Here is a 19,380-nt window from a genome sequence, read left to right as displayed (position 1 = left end):
TAACACATTCATGTGTTTCTTTAAACAGGGTCAGCACATGTCCGTCATCTATGAGGGGTCGAATGACCCCCGGCCAGACCGGCTGCATCATGGGCGAGTGCAGGTGGTAGAGGTAATGGAAAAGCAAACATGAAATTCTTCTTGATGAGCCTTTTTGTCCCACGATTTAGTTCTTTCAAAGAGTTGTTTTTCTGACTTATTTTATGAATTTAAAATATTAACTATATTTATATAAATGTAATTTAGATATCTAAATTAAAAATATAAATTATATAAAATATTACAGTGCTCCATCCTCACAGGGCTTTGTTGCACCGTCTTTATGGGACTTACCACTGTCTCTCCTGTTTTACACCTAAGTATCCTTGTTTCGTAAACTCTGTGAGTCTGTAAATGCTACCATGTAGCTCCCCGTCATCCTCAGGCCTCCCTCAGTGCCTGGGACCTGGTGACTGGCCAACAAATGCTTGGGGTGAATAAAAAGAAAAGTCACAAAAACATCTAACACCAGAAGAAGTAAGAATAATATAGCTAAATGAAGGGAAAAGCTCATCAAATTATAAAGCATTGTATTAAACCTACATGGTTACAATTATTCCTTTAGAGTGTTCCAATTATATTATTAAATACATCCAGTGAGGATTAGTAAATATATCCTCAAGGTGATACTTTTTCAAGTACCTTGAACTCCCAGACACATTGTAACATTTCTGTACTGGTCCACCCATACAATGGAATACTGTTTGGCAATAAATGGAACAAAGTATGGATACTTTCCACACTGTGGAGGAACCTCAAAAACATTATACTGAAGGAAAGAAACAAGACACAAAAGCCCATCTATTATGTGATTCTGTTTATATGAGAGAGGTGATGCCAGCAAAAATGGTGAAGAACCTGTTTTTCCTCCATAAAAGCAATGTGGCAGAAATGGTCAAAATCAACTATTTTAGAACTCTTGACAGTTAACCAAAGGCTAGTGGAATCTGAAAAGCATTTATTCAAGAAAAAGGGCTGAATCTTTTTCCAGTATGCACACTACTCCATGATCTGCAGTTGGTTGGATTTGCGAATTTGTAACCACAGGTGTGGAGAGCCAACTGTGAAGTTATACGCAGAATTTTGACTGCTCATAAGGTTGGCGCCCGCATTATTCAAGGGTCAACTCTATGTTCAAAAGAACTGAAAAGAGGATTTTGAAGATATTTGCACACCCATGTTCATTGCAGCACTATTCGCGATAGCCAAAAGGTAGAAGCAACTGAAATGTCTGTTGACAGGTGAATGGATGAAGAAAATGTGGCATGTACATACACTGGAATATAATCCAGCCTTCAAAAAGAAGAAAATCCTGTCACATGCTAGAACATGCATGAAACTTCAAGACAGTACACTAAGTGAAATAAGCAAGTCACAAAAAGACAAATACTGTGCGATTCCACTTGTATGAGGTATTTAAAGTACTCAGATTCAGGGCTTCCCTGGTGACGCAGTGGTTAAGAATCCGCCTGCCAATGTAGGGGACACGGGTTAAAGCCCTGGTCTGGGAAGATCCCACATGCCGCAGAGCAACTAAGCCCATGTGCCACGACTACTGAGCCCGCGCTCTAGAGCCCGTGAGCCACAACTACTGAAGCCCGCGCGCCTAGAGCCCATGCTCTGCAACAAGAGAAGCCACCCAATGAGAGGCCTGTGCAACGGAACGAAGAGTAGCCCCCCGCTCGACGCAACTAGAGAAAGCCCGCGCGCAGCAACGAAGACCCAACACAGCCAAAAATAAAAATAAATAAATTTATATTTTAAAAAAAAGTACTCAGGGGCTTCCCTGGTGGCACAGTGGTTGAGAGTCCGCCTGCCAATGCAGGGAACACGGGTTCGTGCCCCGGTTCGGGAAGATCCCACATGCCGCGGAGTGGCTGGGCCCGTGAGCCATGGCCATTGAGCCTGCGCGTCCGGAGCCAGTGCTCCGCAACGGGAGAGGCCACAACAGTGAGAGGCCCGCGTACCGCAAAAAAAAAAAAAAAAAAGTACTCAGATTCATAGAAACAGAAAAGAGAATGGTGGTTGCCAGGGGCTGCGGGAGGAGGAAACGGGAGTTATTGCTTAATAGGTGCAGAGTTTCAGCTTTGCAAGATGATAAACTTCTAAAGATCTGTTGCACAATGATGTAAATATAATTAACACTCGTGTACCCTACTGTTAAAAATGGTTAAGGTGGTAAATTTTATGTTACATGTTATTTACCATCATAAAAATAAAATAATATGCATGTGTGTGTGCAAGAAAAGATTGTACTGTCACAATTATGAACATTTAATGAATGATCTGAGCTGTGTGACTTACTCAGTTTCCATGTCTCTCTCCTGTACCTTTCTCACTCTCACTGCTTGCACAAATAAAAGTGCATTTTAGGGCGTCCCTGGTGGCGCAGTGGTTGAGAGTCCGCCTGCCGATGCAGGCGACACGGGTTCGTGCCCCGATCCGGGAAGATCCCACATGCCGCGGAGCGGCTGGGCCCGTGAGCCATGGCCGCTGAGCTTGCGCGTCCGGGGCCTGTGCTCCGCAACGGGAGAGGCCACAACAGTGAGAGGCCCGCGTACCGCAAAAAAAAAAAAAAAAAAAAAAAAGTGCCTTTTACAATAAGCCTAACACTGGGAAATCTGATTTCACTTTATTGCTCCTTATTTCCTGCCTTCATTTTTTCCCCCTTCCTCGTGGCCTTCTCCCTTCTTGGAAATAACCCAGGACATGTGATTTCTGAATATAAATCCACTGTGTCTACTTACCTATCTTATTTTAGTATTTTTCCTGATGCATTTTATTTATTTTTCCCCTGATGCATTTTAAATGGCTTTATTGGATTCCTTCTGGCTGGCTGGCTCTGAAGGCCCTGGGAGTGAGCTTACCACAGGGAGACCTTGCCTCTCTGCTTTCACATGTAGGGAAACTTCAGACACGCCAGCAGCGGTGCCCCCGTGACTCGGGAAGAGTTGATGATGGTGCTGTCTAGACTGCAAGGTGTGCATCTCCGGGGCCTCTACTTCACCGAGACACAGCGGCTCACCCTGAGCGGGGTGGGGCTGGAGGAGGCCTCGGAAACAGGAAGTGGACGTCAAGCACAGAATGTAGAGAAGTGTGCCTGCCCCCCTGACTACACAGGTGACTCATGTCAGGTAGGAAACGCTCCTAAACCGTAAAATCCCCCCAGGGTCTCCTGTGGCTGCTGTTCCTGTCTGCTGTCCAGCGCTGCTGGACGATTTGGGGCCCTCTGACCATCAAACAGATTTCTGCTGGGCTCTAGCTTCTATCTTACCTGGACCACTTGCAGGTATTAAATATGAAAAAGAAATCACAAGTGTCTCAAAATCCATCGGAAAGCCACAGAAGCTCGGTGGATCCTGGGGGGTTGCAGAAATCTGGACTTTCTGGGAAGCAGGAAGGACCCCACCCATGGGCATCCCAGTATGTGGGCCACTGCTTTCCCAGTAGCTGACCCAGGGTTCTCAAGCCTTCCTCTAATCCAGAGCCTCCCTCCACCACCCACCCCAACAGTTACAGTCCAGTGAATTTCCTGATTATTCAAAGGAAATTGCAGTGCAAGTTTCCAGCTCACAGCAGATCCTCATTTGAGGCCCCGTCAACCTGACTGTCCTCAAGTGATTAAAAGGTGCCGCAAAATGAAACCATTTCATGTCTCAAACTGCAGATAATGTTCTCTTCCTGAAGAGAGGGAAAAAACCCACAGCGGTTAGTGCAATTAACAGGAAATAGCAAGCATTGTCATTCTGAGAATTCCAGGCATGCCTCGGATGTGGCTTTAGCGACATCCTTCACTTTCCATCCTGACCCCTGGATTGCAGAAAACCCCAAGGTGATCTGCACGTCAGTTTCTTTTTTAACCTGCAAATACAATATATTTGCAGGTTAAAATTATATTTTGCAGGTTAAAATATAATACAGCCACCGTGGTTTTCTCAGGACTCCTGCCATGTAACTTTTAGTCCCCAGGTGCTTCCATTCTTCTTCCCCCTGCCTTCTCCCTTTTTTCTAGCCCGATTTAAAGAAATTCAGAGCCCAAGGGAGAGAGAGGGACCTCTGGATTACCACCCTCCGGCCAGGGCGTGTCCTTGGCGTCTGACTCAGCCTGTGATTTACAGCGGCCTGTGCTGTCTGGGGGGTGAGGTGGGTGGAAGGTGACGCCTGCCCCACCTGGCAGGAATTACAGAGCGGCGCGCTTCCCCCACGGGACTGTTATGTGCGCTCTCTCACAGGCTGACTCATGGGTGAAGTTTACAGGTGGGGCCTCTTGCCGCAGACAGCCTGCCTTACCTGAGTCAGCCGGGCCCGGGCACTGAGCAGGAAGGGCAGGTATAAGAGGAAGAGGCAGAGGTCTGCGTGCAGCCAGCAGGACACCCAGAGACCAGGATGCCCCCGGCAGTGAGGGGGTCCACCCGGAGCGCGGGATGGCTGTGGATGTTTGGGGCAGCCCTGGGGCAGTGTCTGGGATACAGTTCACAGCAGCAAAGGGTAGTGCTTCCTCAGCTGCCCGGTCAAAGCCAGCAGCAAGCAAGTTATGTGGAGTTTAAACCCAGCCAGGTAACGTCCCTTTTACACTTTGGGTTGGGGTGGGGAAGGGTTCCCAGCTCCGTGAGATTTTAAGTTAGGGTGATGAGTGAGGAGTGGGTGGGCTGGAGGAAGGACTGGTGGCCCCCCATCCCGTTGACAGGCAGTGTTTATGACGGTGCCTGACAGATTTCTCTCCTGAGCTGTTAACCACAAATCCTGTAAACATCAGCCCACCTGGAAGTGCTGAGGCAGCTAGAGTTTGAATGCCTGTGGGATGTTAATATCTAGGAAACTTTGTGCCCTTTTGAGAGTAACCCAAGCCTCAGGACAAAAGAGTCGGTTGCCTATAGGCTTCCGAATTCTGCTTGGGAGAGAAATTACCCACAAAGTTAACCACGAGAATCAGTGAAATCCCTTTTTAAGAAAGTGATGAGATCAATTTTCTATAATACCTAACAGACGTGCTTCAATTTGCCAGACATTAAGCACTCATAAATTCTGCTTTCACTGTCTTTAAACGTCCTGGATGGTACATGTATATTCACAGAGAAGTAGATTCAATGGCTGCTGAAGTAGCCCTGGAAACTTGATAGAGACAGAATTTTATCATTTGTACTACGAAAGTTTATTGGAAAAGTTATCCTGAAAAATTATCGCTTAAGAAAATGATTAGTTGCAAAGCCTCTTTACTGAAATAATATATTAGGATACATTCATTTTCACTTAGAATAAGTCTTCAGTACAATCTACTTAGTTGAACCGGCATTTTATGTTAAATCTGGAGTTCGTTTGCCTTATAGAGATGAGAAAATGATTATATTTCAGTAACTGACAAATGTTCTGAGTCACATGATGTGTAACTCTTGCAGAGTACTTTTCTGTTTCTAATCAAGAGCACGTGAAGATGGGTGATTCACTTTACCCAGGATAGACCATCCTACCCCCCAAAGCATATTTAATTAAGGCTTTTACTGGACGTGTTGTCATAATCAAACCAGATATATTTATTTATTTGGATAATTTGTTCTTTACCAAATTGGATTATTTTATAAGCATGTAATGTGATATATGGTGATAATTATAAGGCACTTGTCCCTTGTTAGTAGAGATTGCAGATACGATCACACCACCACTGGCTGAATTTCATTCAAATGTATCTCTCAGTCGTGCTTTCAGCTCAAGAACATTCCTTTCATATTTGGATTCTCCTTTAGACAAGCCTATTCATAGAACACATAAAGTAGTCTAAGTTTTTGCAATGCATTCTTTTGCCTAAACGTGGTTCTTAATAGCTGAAGGGAAAATTATATTGTAAGTTATAGTATTGTTATTGTGTACGATTTGGCATCATTGTGTCATTTTTGGAAGGAGCTTCTAGCCAAAACTGGAATATTCCACTCTAGGGAAGATGTGAGCTTCTTCCTCCCCCAGCACATTGGCTCCTTCCTCTCCCCAACCTGGCCAGCTAGAGACCTTTAAGGCCATGGATGAATGAGAGCAGATTTCCCTTGACTGTAACCTCAGAGTGTCAGAGACGTACGTGCTGTTTAAAGAGATTAGATAAAAGATGATCTTTTATGTTGAAGTATTAATTTTTCCTGATGCTTTAAAAAAAAAAGCTGTATAGGCGATCACTGAAAGAAACTAGGGATAACACCTGACTTTAATCAGTGCACTGATTGGCTCTGGCAAAATAAAGAAAATGCCTATCATTCTCTTTAAAGACAGAAATCTAAATAATTTTTAATGGCTGGTACAATGATACTTGCTTTTCTTCTTTTGGGGACATTCTTCACTAGAATCTTTTTAAAAAAATATCCGTTCATCAAAAGAAAACCGTAATTCTTTTCATCCACGTGAAAAATAATCACGTGTGTTACACTGGAAAGAGACAATTAGTGGAGACAGAATTAATCGAAGCAGTATTGAACAAGAGGAGACCACACTCCGGAGATTTCCTCAGGCTGGGTCTTGGTGTTCAGTCGGAACCAAACAACCCTGCCAAGTTCTGTACTAGGATGCAAGCTGGTTGTTTTCCCTGGGGTTCCCTGTAGCCCATAGACCAGTGAGTGGCAGTGAAAGGGTCCCACCAGTTCTGCCATTGTTGTATAGATCCCAGTGAAAACCCCGTCTTTCCTCTTCCTCCCATACTGCTCCCCACCAGCCCAAACCCACACTTGGAGAGGCACTGGCTACCCAAAGAGAACTTGAACTTGAAGGGATTTGCTCAGAGGTCCTCCCCCCGAAGGACTGAGGTCCTGATCCTCTGCTTTTTCAGCACTCCCCCCCTCCACTGGCCCTCAAAACCACTGGTGGGAGGAGAGAGGCATCCTACTTCCATACTCCCCCCCCACCCTTCCCCCTGCTCTGATTTCCCCACCACACGTCTCCAACGCGGGCACCAACACACACACCTACCATGGTGTGAAAACAAGAGAAGCTGACCAAAATAGCAAGTGGACCTGGCTCACATTTGAAAGTAGAAATCCACATACCAACTAAAGGAGCGAAGATAGAAAGGGGAATCCTTGACAGTCAGAATGGTCACCTGCTTTGGATGATAATTTCTTTCTCTGTATTGACTAAATGCTCTGTTTGAAAAATAGGGTTGTAGCCCTGGATACTATCGGGATAACAAAGGCTTATATACCGGACGGTGTGTTCCCTGCAATTGCAACGGACATTCAAATCGCTGCCAGGATGGCTCGGGAATATGCATGGTGAGTAAATTGATGCTCTGATGCTACCAGCAGACAATCTATGTCTCCCCATCCCCCTCTGCTAGGCCCTGAGATATCAAATGTCGCATCTCCTACCAAACCCTAGATACAGGTTGCCGTGTGAACCCAGGGGTCTCCAGGTAACCAAGCTGAATTGTTTCCCACTCACTTTTCCCTCCATTTTAACGTGTGCCGTCAGAGAACACCTGTCTGAGCAATTAAATTATACCTTAGATTCTAAATCTCTCATTAGATGATAGTAGTGGGTAGATCCTGGGGCTTAACCCTTGCCAGGGTACAATAAGCCAAAGCTACTACTTAGGACTCCAGTTTTGTTGGGGTGACAGGAGGTCGCGAGAGGAGACCTCATTGCTGTCAGGTAGCTCCAGAAAGCGGTGACAGGAGGAGGAGATGCTAAGAAGGGCGGGGGGCACACGCTCGCCGCCACGGCTGCCAAGGCAGTGGGTTTATGGGGGAAGACGGGCGAGGGGAGTCCCAGCGGTTTACGACTTAGCCACCGGAAAGCTATCCTGTTTTGGAATATGTTAGAAAATTCTCGCCCAGAAAATTAGATTCTCAGGAGATCTTTCTCATGCATCCTGACGCAGAAGAGGTTTTATTCTGCAGGCTTCCTCCCTGTCCTCAGAGGTCCTCTCCCTGGTAGCCAGGGCCTCCCCGATTAGAGGGAGGACGGACAGTTCCAAGGAGAGGAGAGCTCACCCGTGCCCCCAGGAAACCAGAGCCCCCGCTTCCGTTGTGCTGTTTGGAAATACATTCTCCTGACGCAGGTTTCCTCTGCATTGTGTAAGGCAACTAGAGTGTGTTTCAGCTCTTTGAGTTCCTAGGCTATTTTATGCGCGTTCGGCATGTCCCGGGGAGCTGCTTCCTCTGCAAGACGGGACAGGCCAGGACAGGAAATTGTTGTAAAGAGCCTGATGGAATATTCTGTAGGATTTTAACCTTATAAGTTCAAAAGGAATAAAAGATGTTGGGTAATGTTGTCTTCCAGCTCTTAGGTATCTCAAATAATAGTTTGTGTTTCATACTGTATGGTGTGTATATCACAGGTAGACAATTTCATGAAAAATACTTACCTTGGCATTAAACTGTTGCTAGACGTCGAGTCCACTTTATAAAAACTGCCAAAGAAAAAAGGGAGTTTTCTCCGTGGTTCAGCCACCGGTGAAAAGATCACTCGTGAGAGTCGTAATTCATGTTTTCATCAAACAACAAGATTTTCTTTCCCACTTTTCTTTGTAGCTCCGTCTACACTTGTCCCTAATGGCCATGTAGCCTCTAGAAACAATTCATTCAGGGAACGCTTCCTGAGTGTTTGCTCTTGTGGGAGGGACTGAGCAAAGTGCTGGGGGTTAAAACCATCGGACATAATCCCTGGTCTCAGGAGGCTTGCTGTCTCGTGGGGGGATGTACCTGTGTGCACACATGCACGTATGCACCTGCACACACGTACACACACATGTACAGGCACACAGGTGCCGCTCAATGGCAGGCAGTGAGTGCTGGCCCTGCTCTCCGTCATGGCCATCGTGTGGGAGCTGAGGATGCAGCCCTCATCCTCAAAGAACAGAAACGAGGAAACCAAGCACCTTCCACTAGCAGATGGGACGATCTGCAGATTGGCCTCTGCCTCTCGAGGTCCAGAGTCAATTTTAAAATCTGGGACCTTCACACATGTGCACATCTCCCTGTCGTTTCAAGAATGAGCTTTGACGTGTGCAAAGAAACCAGCCCAATCCCTGGCCAGTACAGCAGTGTGTGTCCAGTGGGGAGGGAGCTGGAGGTGGTGATGCATCCCGTGGGTGCGGTGGGCCGGAGGGAGCTCTGATGACGGGCTCCCTTCTCTCCACCAAGGCCCTGCCTCTCCCTCTTCTCCTGGCCTGCTTTCTCCCCACTTCCCCTGCCCTCTGTGCCCAGTCACCCCTCATCTTCCCCTCCATTCCCAGTCCCTTCCCCTTTCTCTTCTCATCGTCTCTCCAGTTTTCCTCCTTTTTATTCCCTGTTGCTGGAGCCTGTCTCCCCCTGCCCCCAGGATGATTTATCTGAAACTCACAGCTGCCTCGGGGCTCCCCTGAGGCTCACAGCCAGATGTCCATACTCCTTGGGCGGCCTCAGGGCCCCCTTGATCTGCGCTGCTGCCTCTCCAGCCACATCCCGCCCCCTTGCACTTCACCCTGGGGAATACCAACTGCTTCGCGTTGCCCACACACTCCGCTGTGCTCCTGCAAGACTGAGGTTCTGTGCACACTGATCCGTGTGCCCAGAATGCCCTTCCACACTTCTCCACCCAGCTCAGTCCTCTCCTTCTGTCCCCCACGCAGGCATCATCACCTCCCCTGAGGTTCCGCCTGCCCTTATGACATGCTGCCACACGTTTGTCATCATCTTTCCCACATTATATTGAAGATGTCTATTCACAGGCTTCTATCTACCCCTGAGTCAGGGTACTGATCCATCTTTGCATCCCTGGTATCTAGCATAGTTGGGCATCTAGTTCGTGCCCAGTAGATGTTTGGTGTCCCGTGGAGTTCGGAGAGCACGTGCTGTGGGGGTGGATATGGAATCATTCATTCATTCACTCATTTACTTATTCACAGTAAAACAAGGAAACCTGATAGGCAGATGCCTCAAATTTGCAGGACTGATGAAGACAGATTCCGGGGCAGATACTTTCCCCTGAGGTTGAGGGGCATTTCAGACATTCTTATGGGACTTTATCAAGCAACTCATGTTCTAACCCCTTTCTTCACTCCTCTCCCTGTGCCCCCATAAAGGACCAGAATTCAGAGGGATTTTTCGTAGGATACAGGTGGCCTCACTGCAATTCTTGTTTCTCCACGTTCTTGTTTCCTCAGTGTTTTCAGCTCAGAACTAAGTAGAGACAGGACGAAAATAGCTCTCTCCAGGAAGTTCTTCTTTAAAATTGTCATTTGGAGTTATAAAAGAAAGGAAACTAATGTGGAAAGGTAAACACTTAGTTCAAAAGAACAGATGTTTCTGAGAGAGTCAGGGCAGCCGAGCAAAGTGAAGCTGGCAGCACCCTCATCCGGTGCCCCTGAGAGACTCCTCTGTGGGTCCCCCAAGTCCTCCCAACAGCCTTGGAAAGTGGGTATTATTTTAACTGTACATTTTAAGAAAATTAGAATTGTATGTAAATCACACACCAGTAATTTTTTTTATTTTTTTTTTTTTGCGGTTCGCGGGCCTCTCACTGTTGTGGCCTCTCCCGTTGCGGAGCACAGGCTCCGGACGCGCAGGCCCAGCGGCCATGGCTCACGGGCCCAGCCGCTCCACGGCATGTGGGATCTTCCCGGGCCGGGGCACGAACCCGTGTCCGCTGCATCGGCAGGCGGACTCTCAACCACTGCGCCACCAGGGGAGCCCCCACCAGTAATATTGATTTATAAAAAAAACACTTGAGGCCCAGAGAGGTGAAGGGACTTGCCCAAGATCCCACAGCTACTAAATGTTAGCGTGGGATTTGAACCCAGCTGGTCTCACTTCATTTCATCCTGCCTCCCGATGGTGACACCAAATAGCTAACAGAAGGGCGCTTCCTTTTTTTTTTTAGCACCAACAATCATTGGCTAGATAGGAAAAGCATGTGGTTAGCAAAACTAATAGCACTCTGTAGTGTCAGCAGATTTGAGCTACAATTGTGTGAGTAATTAAGACAATGATCTCAATAGCAGTAAAGGTAATAGGCTGTTATTAATTTTACTCTTTATCTGTCCCAAGAACTGCCGTCATAACACTGCCGGGGAACACTGTGAGCGCTGCAAAGAGGGTTACTATGGGAACGCTGTCCACGGATCCTGTAGGGTCTGCCCGTGTCCTCATTCAAACAGGTACTGTGGAAGTTTGAAAATAATCTATTAGAGACAGGAGGGAGTTTGGTGGGTGCCTAGGACTGGGGAGGGGCTGGTGGGAGGGAAATGGGAAGTGACTATTGAAGGGTATGAGGTTTCTTTTAGGGGTGATGAAAACGCTCAAAAATTGCAGTCACGCTTGTACAATTGTGTGAGCATACTAAAAGCCATCGAATTGAACATATGAGATGAGTGAATTTTATGGTATGTGAATGCTATCTTAATAAAACAGTTCTATTAAAAAAAAGAATAAACAAGAAATGCAAACCAGAACCAAGACAAAAACAGACTTTCCAAGTTGTATGCTTCTGGGTTTTGCCTTTTCCTCTTTTCTTTTGCTGTTCATTCAGCCCCATCATGAGGCTGCCCTTCTCTAGATGCTGGGGAAACTGCTGTAAAGAAGGCTGGCAAAGACTCCGACCTCATGAGGCTTTACCTGGAGAACGTGGGGAGAGGGGTGGGGGTAATCATCACACTCCGTAAATACACGCACAAATCATTCTGAAGTATAATTTCAGATAGAGACAGGTTATGCAATTAATAAAAGGGTTATGTTATGGGTAGTGAGTAGATTCTTTACAGAGGGTGGTAGGAAGGCTTTCTGGAGTTGTAGGACAGGGACCAGTGAACAATGAGATGGAGTAAGCTGTGGCATTATGATGAGGGTCCAAGGCAAGGAAGAAAAAAAAAACAAAACAGACGAGAACGCTCCTGTGATGATGGGTTTGTGGACAGTAAGAAAGCAAGAGTGGCTGGATGGCAGTGAGAGAGAGACGGCCAGGAGGTGAGGTTGGCGGGGCAACCCGGATTCAGATCCTGTCCCTTGCAGGCTAGAGTAAGGCACTTGGATTTTATGGATTTTATCCTCAGTGTGATGGAAGCCACAGGAGAGTTCTGAGCTGCAGAGAGATGTGATGTGCATTGTCATCCAGGCTCCAGCAAGGCCAGTAGACTCTGTGGGTAGAAAGCCACCATTTTCCTTTCACGATAATCCAGATTCTGCTTGGCCTTGGCACTTCGTCATCGTCTTGCTCATCATGACATGTTCACTGTGGGTCCAAACAAAATGTAACAGGTAACTAAGTGAAGCAAGATTTGGTTTGAAAATCAGAATGATGCTGATGAAGTATCAATAGTGCACAGGCTCTGGGACGGTTATGGACCACACGGCTGCTTGGTATTAGCCGAGTTAGCAGGGAAATGGGCCAAGTCAAAGTGATCAGAGGTCACCTGCCCAATGTGGCTTTTCTGAAGATGCATATTTGAAATGTGCATCCTGGTTTGCTCTCTGTGTATCTGATACTCGTTAAACCTGCCCAGTCCTGTGGCTTTATTTGTAAAGGGATCTATCACTTGACAATTGCCCAGGCTTGTTAGAACAGAAGCTAGAGAGAATAAAAAGAAGCAAGATTTTCACGGGGTGAAATTTTGGGGGGAAAGCTGTTCATCTTCAGTTGCAAAGCATATTATCATCAAGGTCAGCTTCTAGCATCTGTGCAATTTAATTAAGTAACATTCAGTTCCTAGGATTTATCAGTAAAACCCTATTTTTTCTAATTCTTCTTCTGGCAATATTAATACTGCTGACAAATTTCTAACTGTCCCTTTAGAGGTGTAACTGTATCTAACTGGCCAAGAGAAGCTCCCCAAATAAGAATTCTTTTACCAGCCAAAGATAAATGGAGTTATTTCCCCTCAGATTTATGTCAGTGGAATGTTCAGTAGTCACAGACGTTTCATAAGGAACAAGACTTTTTCATGGTCTCTTCGTTTAATTTTTTTTGTTTGTTTGGGTTTTTTTGCGGTACGCGGGCCTCTCACTGTTCTGGCCTCTCCCGTTGCGGAGCACAGGCTCCGGAGGCGCAGGCTCAGCGGCCATGGCTCACGGGCCCAGCCGCTCCGCGGCATGTGGGATCTTCCCGGACCGGGGCACGAACCCGTGTCCCCTGCATCGGCAGGTGGACTCTCAACCACTGCGCCACCAGGGAAGCCCTAATTTTTTTCTTAAAAGAAGCTTCTCAAAATACACCAGTTAAGAACTAAAAGGGAATTGAAATTCCAACAGCCTGATTGGAAAAGCGTGGAAATCACCAACAGCTGTGCCCACAGAAATACCTGGGCATTGAGCATGCTCTGTGCTTTAGTCGCCTCTGAGGCTCTGAGGGCCTGGCCCACCTACCACTGTTTCTTCCCAGAAGAGACTGTGCCCAATATAAAAGAACTAGAATAAACAAGGAGAAGAAATTTTTTCTTTAAAGAATCAGAACTCTCTGTTCTTTTTTTTTCTGCCTAGACTTGTTTTACTCCTTCCTTGTTAGTTCTGGAAAAATGCTGTCTAATCATCTCTTCCAAAGTGTGTTACTTTACTCTGTCTTAAGGGAAGGAATGTATTTCTCCAAGCCAAAAAATGAAACAAAGTAAATGCCTTCAGTCCTTATTCAGCCAAATCTGCCTGATGTCAGCTGAAGGCATTCATCATTATTTCTACAAGTCTTGATGGGCAAAATTTTCTTCACACAGAAGGTAGCCAGACACTTGGTTTCCAATTTCACTTAAGGCAAGTCAGGTTCTTTGTGGCAAAAAATAATGAGCATAAAGTCCATCAGCTTATGTTTTTACTGGGGCTTTTCTCTGTCGTTCTTCAAGTTTTGCCACCGGCTGTGTTGTTACTGGGGGAAACGTGAAGTGCTCCTGCAAAGCTGGATACACAGGAACACAATGCGAAAGGTGGGTGCCGCCCCTCCCCCGCCCCCTTCTCTCCTCCCCCGTCTTACAGGTAGGGGTGGGCTCCTCTGGCAGGCTGTTGCAGGCACCCTGGCTGTAAGTGGGGCTCTGCTGGATTGAGGCTCAGAGCTAGGGCTGGGGCTGCTGGTTTCATCGAGGCTGGAAAAAAGTCTCTTGGGAAAAATACAAGTGTGCTCACTTAGTAAATCATTAACTTCCTTCTCTTTCTTGCTTTGTACCTGTTTCAGCCATTTGAGAACGAGGTCCAATATGTCATAGTCCTATATGCTCCAGCAAACACCCCTCTACATACCTATGTATACCCCTACATACCCCTACTCCTGGGCACACCCCTACATACCCCCCCAACATGTATCTATATACTCGTACCGCCATATAAACTCATCCCTACATACTCCTATCCCCACATATACACATCCCTACTTGCCTGTACACAAACGTACAACTCTGCGTCTCCTACACATGCACACATATCAGCAGCCCTAGATATTTCTACACACACACCCCTCTTAATGCCCACACGACATTATGGACACTTGCAGGACAGCCTGTGTCTCACTCATTTCTGAACCCCTAGTGCCTAGTGTGGTACTATTCATATAATAGGTGTTTGTGAAACAAAAGAATACGTGTTACAAAATGGAAAGTACATACTTGATCATAAAGGGCCACAGAGCCAAGCTTTAGTTTTTCCTGAACAGTGTTTCATGATTAGCTACTATGCCCAGGGCACCGCCAAGTATTGTGAAGGCTATAGAAGGTACTTGTCATCTAGAGGGGAAGAGAGCACACATATATCTGGAAAAGTAACAGTATAACAAATGAATCATATGGATAACATTTTAACATTTAAAATAACTGTAATATAAGATCAATACATAATTATTACAGAAATGATATAATACAGGTGAGCAAAGAACTAATAAGGCAGAGAACTAATATGTACCATAGCCCTGCAATTGCCCTATGCTCACGCCTGCCCACCTACAGTGCTTGTTGTATGTTCTTACAGATCAGTTCTCTATGCATAGATTTTTCTTAAAAGAAAAAGGTAGATTCCTATTTTGCTTTCTGTTTTGTTTTCTCATCTAATAGTATGTTAGTAGTATATTTCCATATCAATAAGTGTTCATTGATAACATCACGTCAGGACCAGGAAGTTCCCCTGAAGTTCCATAATCCCCCACTATTGGCCTTTGAAATAGTTTAACTGTTTTCCATTCAAAGCAGCACTAAAAGTGAATCCTGTTAGCTAAATATTTGTGTACATAAATACTCGAGATGTAATTATAGAACCGATCCCTTGGGCCAAAGCATAGGGACATTTTTCAGGCTTTCGATACATTTTGCAAAATTGCCCTCCAGAAAGATTGTATCTGTTTACCATCCTACTAGCAGCAAAGGAGCAACTGCCTGCCTCCAGTAGATACAAAGACTGTTCACTTTTTAAAAACATTGCCAGTTTGATAGAGAAACATTGTATGTCATTTTATTTTACATTTTTTGGTAATAATTAGATTTGATTTTTTCATGTGCTTATTGACCATTTATAAATCTTTTTTTTGAATTGCTTTCCAGGTCTTTTACCCATTTTTTTCTAGTGGAATGTTCTTTTATATTTTTGTTGATTTGTACAGATCTTTTAGAGGAAACGAATGCTTCATACTATATATTGCAAATATACTTCTCTGTTTTGTTTTTCATTTGTATATTTTTTCGTTTGGTTTTGTCAATTCTAGATCTGCAATAGTTAATTTCTATTATATTTGTACCTACTCTTTTATTCTTTAGGGTTTCAGCCATTAGTGTCATGCTTAGAGAGGTTTATGCATATGCAAATGTTTATGCATATTTTGTTTTAGTACTTTTCTGGTTTTATTTCTTACATTCAAATCTTGATGGTGAAAATTTGGAACCTCAACTTTTTTGTGGTATTGCATCTCACAGGGCAGATAGATTTAGGGTCTACATGTCAGGCAAAAATTGACCGGAGCTGGCATAACCTTGAGTATCCCAGTGTCCCATGTCTCAGTAATACAGGAGCCATGTTGCATGAAATGCACATGTCATCTGGTTACACCCAGAATCACACTCTGTAGGGTGAAACAGTCACTCTAGGAGAGGCACAGGGAAACTAGACCAGCTGAGCGAATAGCAGGTTCACATCTCTCATGTCACACTCACTGCAGGACGTGTGCTCACTGAGTGATGGGGACAGTCACTTCAGCTGTTTTTCCCTTACACTCATGCCCTCATCCTCTCATCCCTCTTTGACTAAGTACCTTTAGTTGAATTCACTAAAGCTAAATGTGTACAAAATTTCTTTTTTTTAATTAGGGGTTTGATTTCAGATTTTATTTTATATTTTAGTTTTTATTTATTTTTTGGGTGTGTTGAATCTTTGTTGCTGAGCCCAGGCTTTTTCTAGTTGTGGTGAGTGCGGGCTACTCTTCGCTGCGGTGCGCGGGCTTCTCATTGCGGTGGCTTCTCTTGTTGCAGAGCATGGGCTCTAGGTGGCTCAGTAGTTGTGGCACGTGGGCTCAGCAGTTGTGGCTCATGGGCTGTAGAGCGCAGGCTCAGTAGTTGTGGTGCACGGGCTTAGTTGCTCCATGGCATGTGGGATTTTCCAGGACCAGGGCTTGAACCCCTGTCCCCTGCATTGGCAGGTGGGTTCTTAACCACTGCGCCACCAGGGAAGTCCTGTAAATGTGTACGAAATTTCTATACGAACTTGGATTTGTTTTGTACATTTTATTTGGTTTTTGTGTCATTATCACTTCTGTATCATTTCTGAAACTATCAAATGACTTTGACTATTTGGTTAAGCAAGTCTCCCCTCGTAACCCTTATTTAAATTTTTTCCTGGACCATTCTGGCATATTATTTTTCTGGATAACTTTAGAAGAATTTTACTTAAAAAAAAAACAGAAAATTAATTCAACTGGATTTCATAGTAAGGGAGGGATACTCTAGACTGGGGTTATCTGAAACATTTTATGGACAAGGTGGGACTTAGGTATGTCAAAGGGATGACTGGAACCCAGTGGAGCTGGGAGGTGGAGGGGGAAGGCAGCTCAGGTCAGGGAAGTAATGCAAGAAAGTCCAAGGGCCTAGAGTGTAGCTGCCACGGGCAGAAGGAGGCAGTGCCTTGTTATGGGCATCAGCTGAGGGTCTGGACACTATCCTATGGTAAAAAGGAGCAACTCAAAGTTCTTCTGTTTATCATTTCTGCAGGAGGAACGTTGCCCACACTTATTCATTCTTTCCTTCGATGAAAAATGGATGGAGATCCTAGTATAAGCCTGGCCCTGTGCTAAGCATTAGAAACACATCAGCAACCAGACCACAGATTCTGCCCTCAAGGGTTTTCCAGTCTAGTGGTGGACAGATGTACAAATAAGCTGCTAAAATAGAGAGAACATAACCGGGCTAAGTCAGGCTGCAGCAGGAGGGGCATCAACCAGCCCTGAAGGGTGAGGGATGGAAGGGGCAGCTACCCTGAGACAGAAAGGACAGGTGGGGTGGGGAATGGGCTTGGGAGGGTCTTCCAGGCTTCGTGATTTAAAAGCTATGCGACTCCTACCTGGGCGAGGCTTCCTAATTTAATCCTCCTTATGGTTCTGCACAAACAGTGAAGTAGAAAACGGCACCAGGCTGGAGGAGACATCCATTTGACAGGCAACTGATTTGAAAAGGGAAATTCTTAATTAACAGTTTTCTCAGCTTAGGTTTTTTAAGTTTGATGTCTCAGGAAAGCAAGCTATTGTTTTTTTGTGTGTTTTTTTTTAACTTTTCCACAGCTTAATGCCATTTTAATGTCACAGTTTTTCATTTGTTAACACTTATTGAGCACCCACTCTGTGCCAGGCTGCCAGGCATCATCTGGCACTAGTGGTTGACTATGCAATGACAAATACAAGCACAGAGTAAGGTGAAAAGTAAGCGTATATGCAGGAGCTCACTGGGCAGAGGTGGGGAGGGAATAGGAAAGGCTTCCCTCCTCAGCCCGTGCTCTGGGACCCATTTCTCCCTTGGCCACTCAGAGCCGCAGATGACAGACGTGCTGTCTGCTCTTTATTTGCTGTACCGATGTCATCTATGAAATCAGGAAGTTTTAGTTTAGTCCCTTGTGTTTAGCACTACCATAAAATGAGAATAAAAGAACCAGTTATTTCTCATAATCGATAACTAATGCTTTGCAAGATGAAGGAAGAAGCAGAATCAGACTTCCTGAATATTTATGTCACTTTAAATAAGGTAGTTTTTAAATATGTATCTTTTACATAGAGAGTTTAGATGTAGGTGACACATCTAAAGGAAAAGTATTTTAAACTGAGATCTTTTGCGTAGCATGGCTTGTTAGGCAGACTATGGGGCTGGTCACCCCAAATAAAGCCCTATTATTAGGACAACCTGCTGAGTAGACTTGGATAAGCCACCTCAGCTTAGTTACCTTCTTGATAATTAGGGAATACATGGGTTTTCTGCTTCCTATCCATTTTCCGAAATGTAGAATTCCAAATGACACCAATTGCACATACGTACATATATATGAATATTTTATCATGTCTGAAAGTAGCAGTAGCTACCTTTTACTGAATGTCTGCTATGTGCAGGCATTGTACTAGATTCTTTACTATATTATCTTTTATATCCACCCACCCAAATAGGTATTGTTAGTACCATTTTTCATTCATTCATTCAGCATATACTTATATCTGACACCTAATATGGGTCCAGGCATTATCCCAGGTGCTAGGGATGTATCAGTGAGCAAAACAGCCCACCCGAAATAATTCACATCCTCGTGGAGCTTCACATTTTCGTAAGAGGAATAGATGAAGAAATGGAAGCTTGAGGGATTAAGATAACAGCCCAAGATTATATGGACTGTGGTAGAGACGGAGGTCTAGCCAGATCTTCCTGATTCAAAACCCGTGTCCTGACTTCCCTGGTGGTCCAGTCAGTAAGACTCTGCGCTCCCAGTGCAGGGGGCCCAGGTTCGATCCCTGGTCGGGGAACTAGATCCCACATGCCAGCCACAACTAAGAAATCCGCCACCCTGCGTGCTGCAACTAAGACCTGGTGCAGCCAAAATAAATTAAAAAAAAAAAGATCTCCCATTCACTTTGTTATACAGCAGAAACTAACACACCATTGTAAAACAATTATACTCCAATAAAGATGTTAAAAAAAACCCATAAAAACAAAACAAAACAAAAAATCTGTGTCCTTTGCACTATATCACCAGTTTATCCATTGGTAAAGCATATTTAAATTGCCTCAAAGTTCTTTGATGAAAAGCTTAAATTTGAGAAAGTCAAATGCCATATTTCCTTGATTCTATCAATTCCATTGATGATAAAACACCACACACATCAATTTAATGACAATTTGGGGGGGATAGAGTGGGAGTGGAATTTTGCTAATGAACAGAAATATTTTAATTTACATCCCAGTTC

General features: G+C 44.9%; 1 protein-coding gene across 5 annotated transcripts in view; it reads left to right on the top strand.

Annotated features, from left to right (window-relative positions):
• Positions 1-19,380, top strand: part of LAMA3 (laminin subunit alpha 3) — a 241,421-nt gene that overhangs the window by 160,175 nt on the left and 61,866 nt on the right. For 4 of the 5 annotated variants that reach the window (XM_082853207.1, XM_082853208.1, XM_082853209.1 and 1 more), the window contains 5 exons: positions 29-112; positions 2,943-3,173; positions 7,173-7,286; positions 11,043-11,152; positions 13,820-13,900. In XM_082853207.1, the coding sequence (XP_082709333.1) occupies positions 29-112; positions 2,943-3,173; positions 7,173-7,286; positions 11,043-11,152; positions 13,820-13,900 (620 nt within the window). Of the gene's footprint in view, positions 1-28; positions 113-2,942; positions 3,174-3,955; positions 4,597-7,172; positions 7,287-11,042; positions 11,153-13,819; positions 13,901-19,380 lie in introns of those variants that run through there. The other variant, XM_082853211.1, reaches the window with a different exon arrangement.

The sequence above is a fragment of the Leucopleurus acutus genome (genome assembly GCF_964270905.1).
Source record: "Leucopleurus acutus genome assembly, chromosome: 13".
Lineage (NCBI taxonomy): Eukaryota > Metazoa > Chordata > Mammalia > Artiodactyla > Delphinidae > Leucopleurus > Leucopleurus acutus.
The sequence above is the reverse complement of the archived record's forward strand: the minus strand, read 5'-3'. Positions and strand labels throughout refer to the sequence as shown.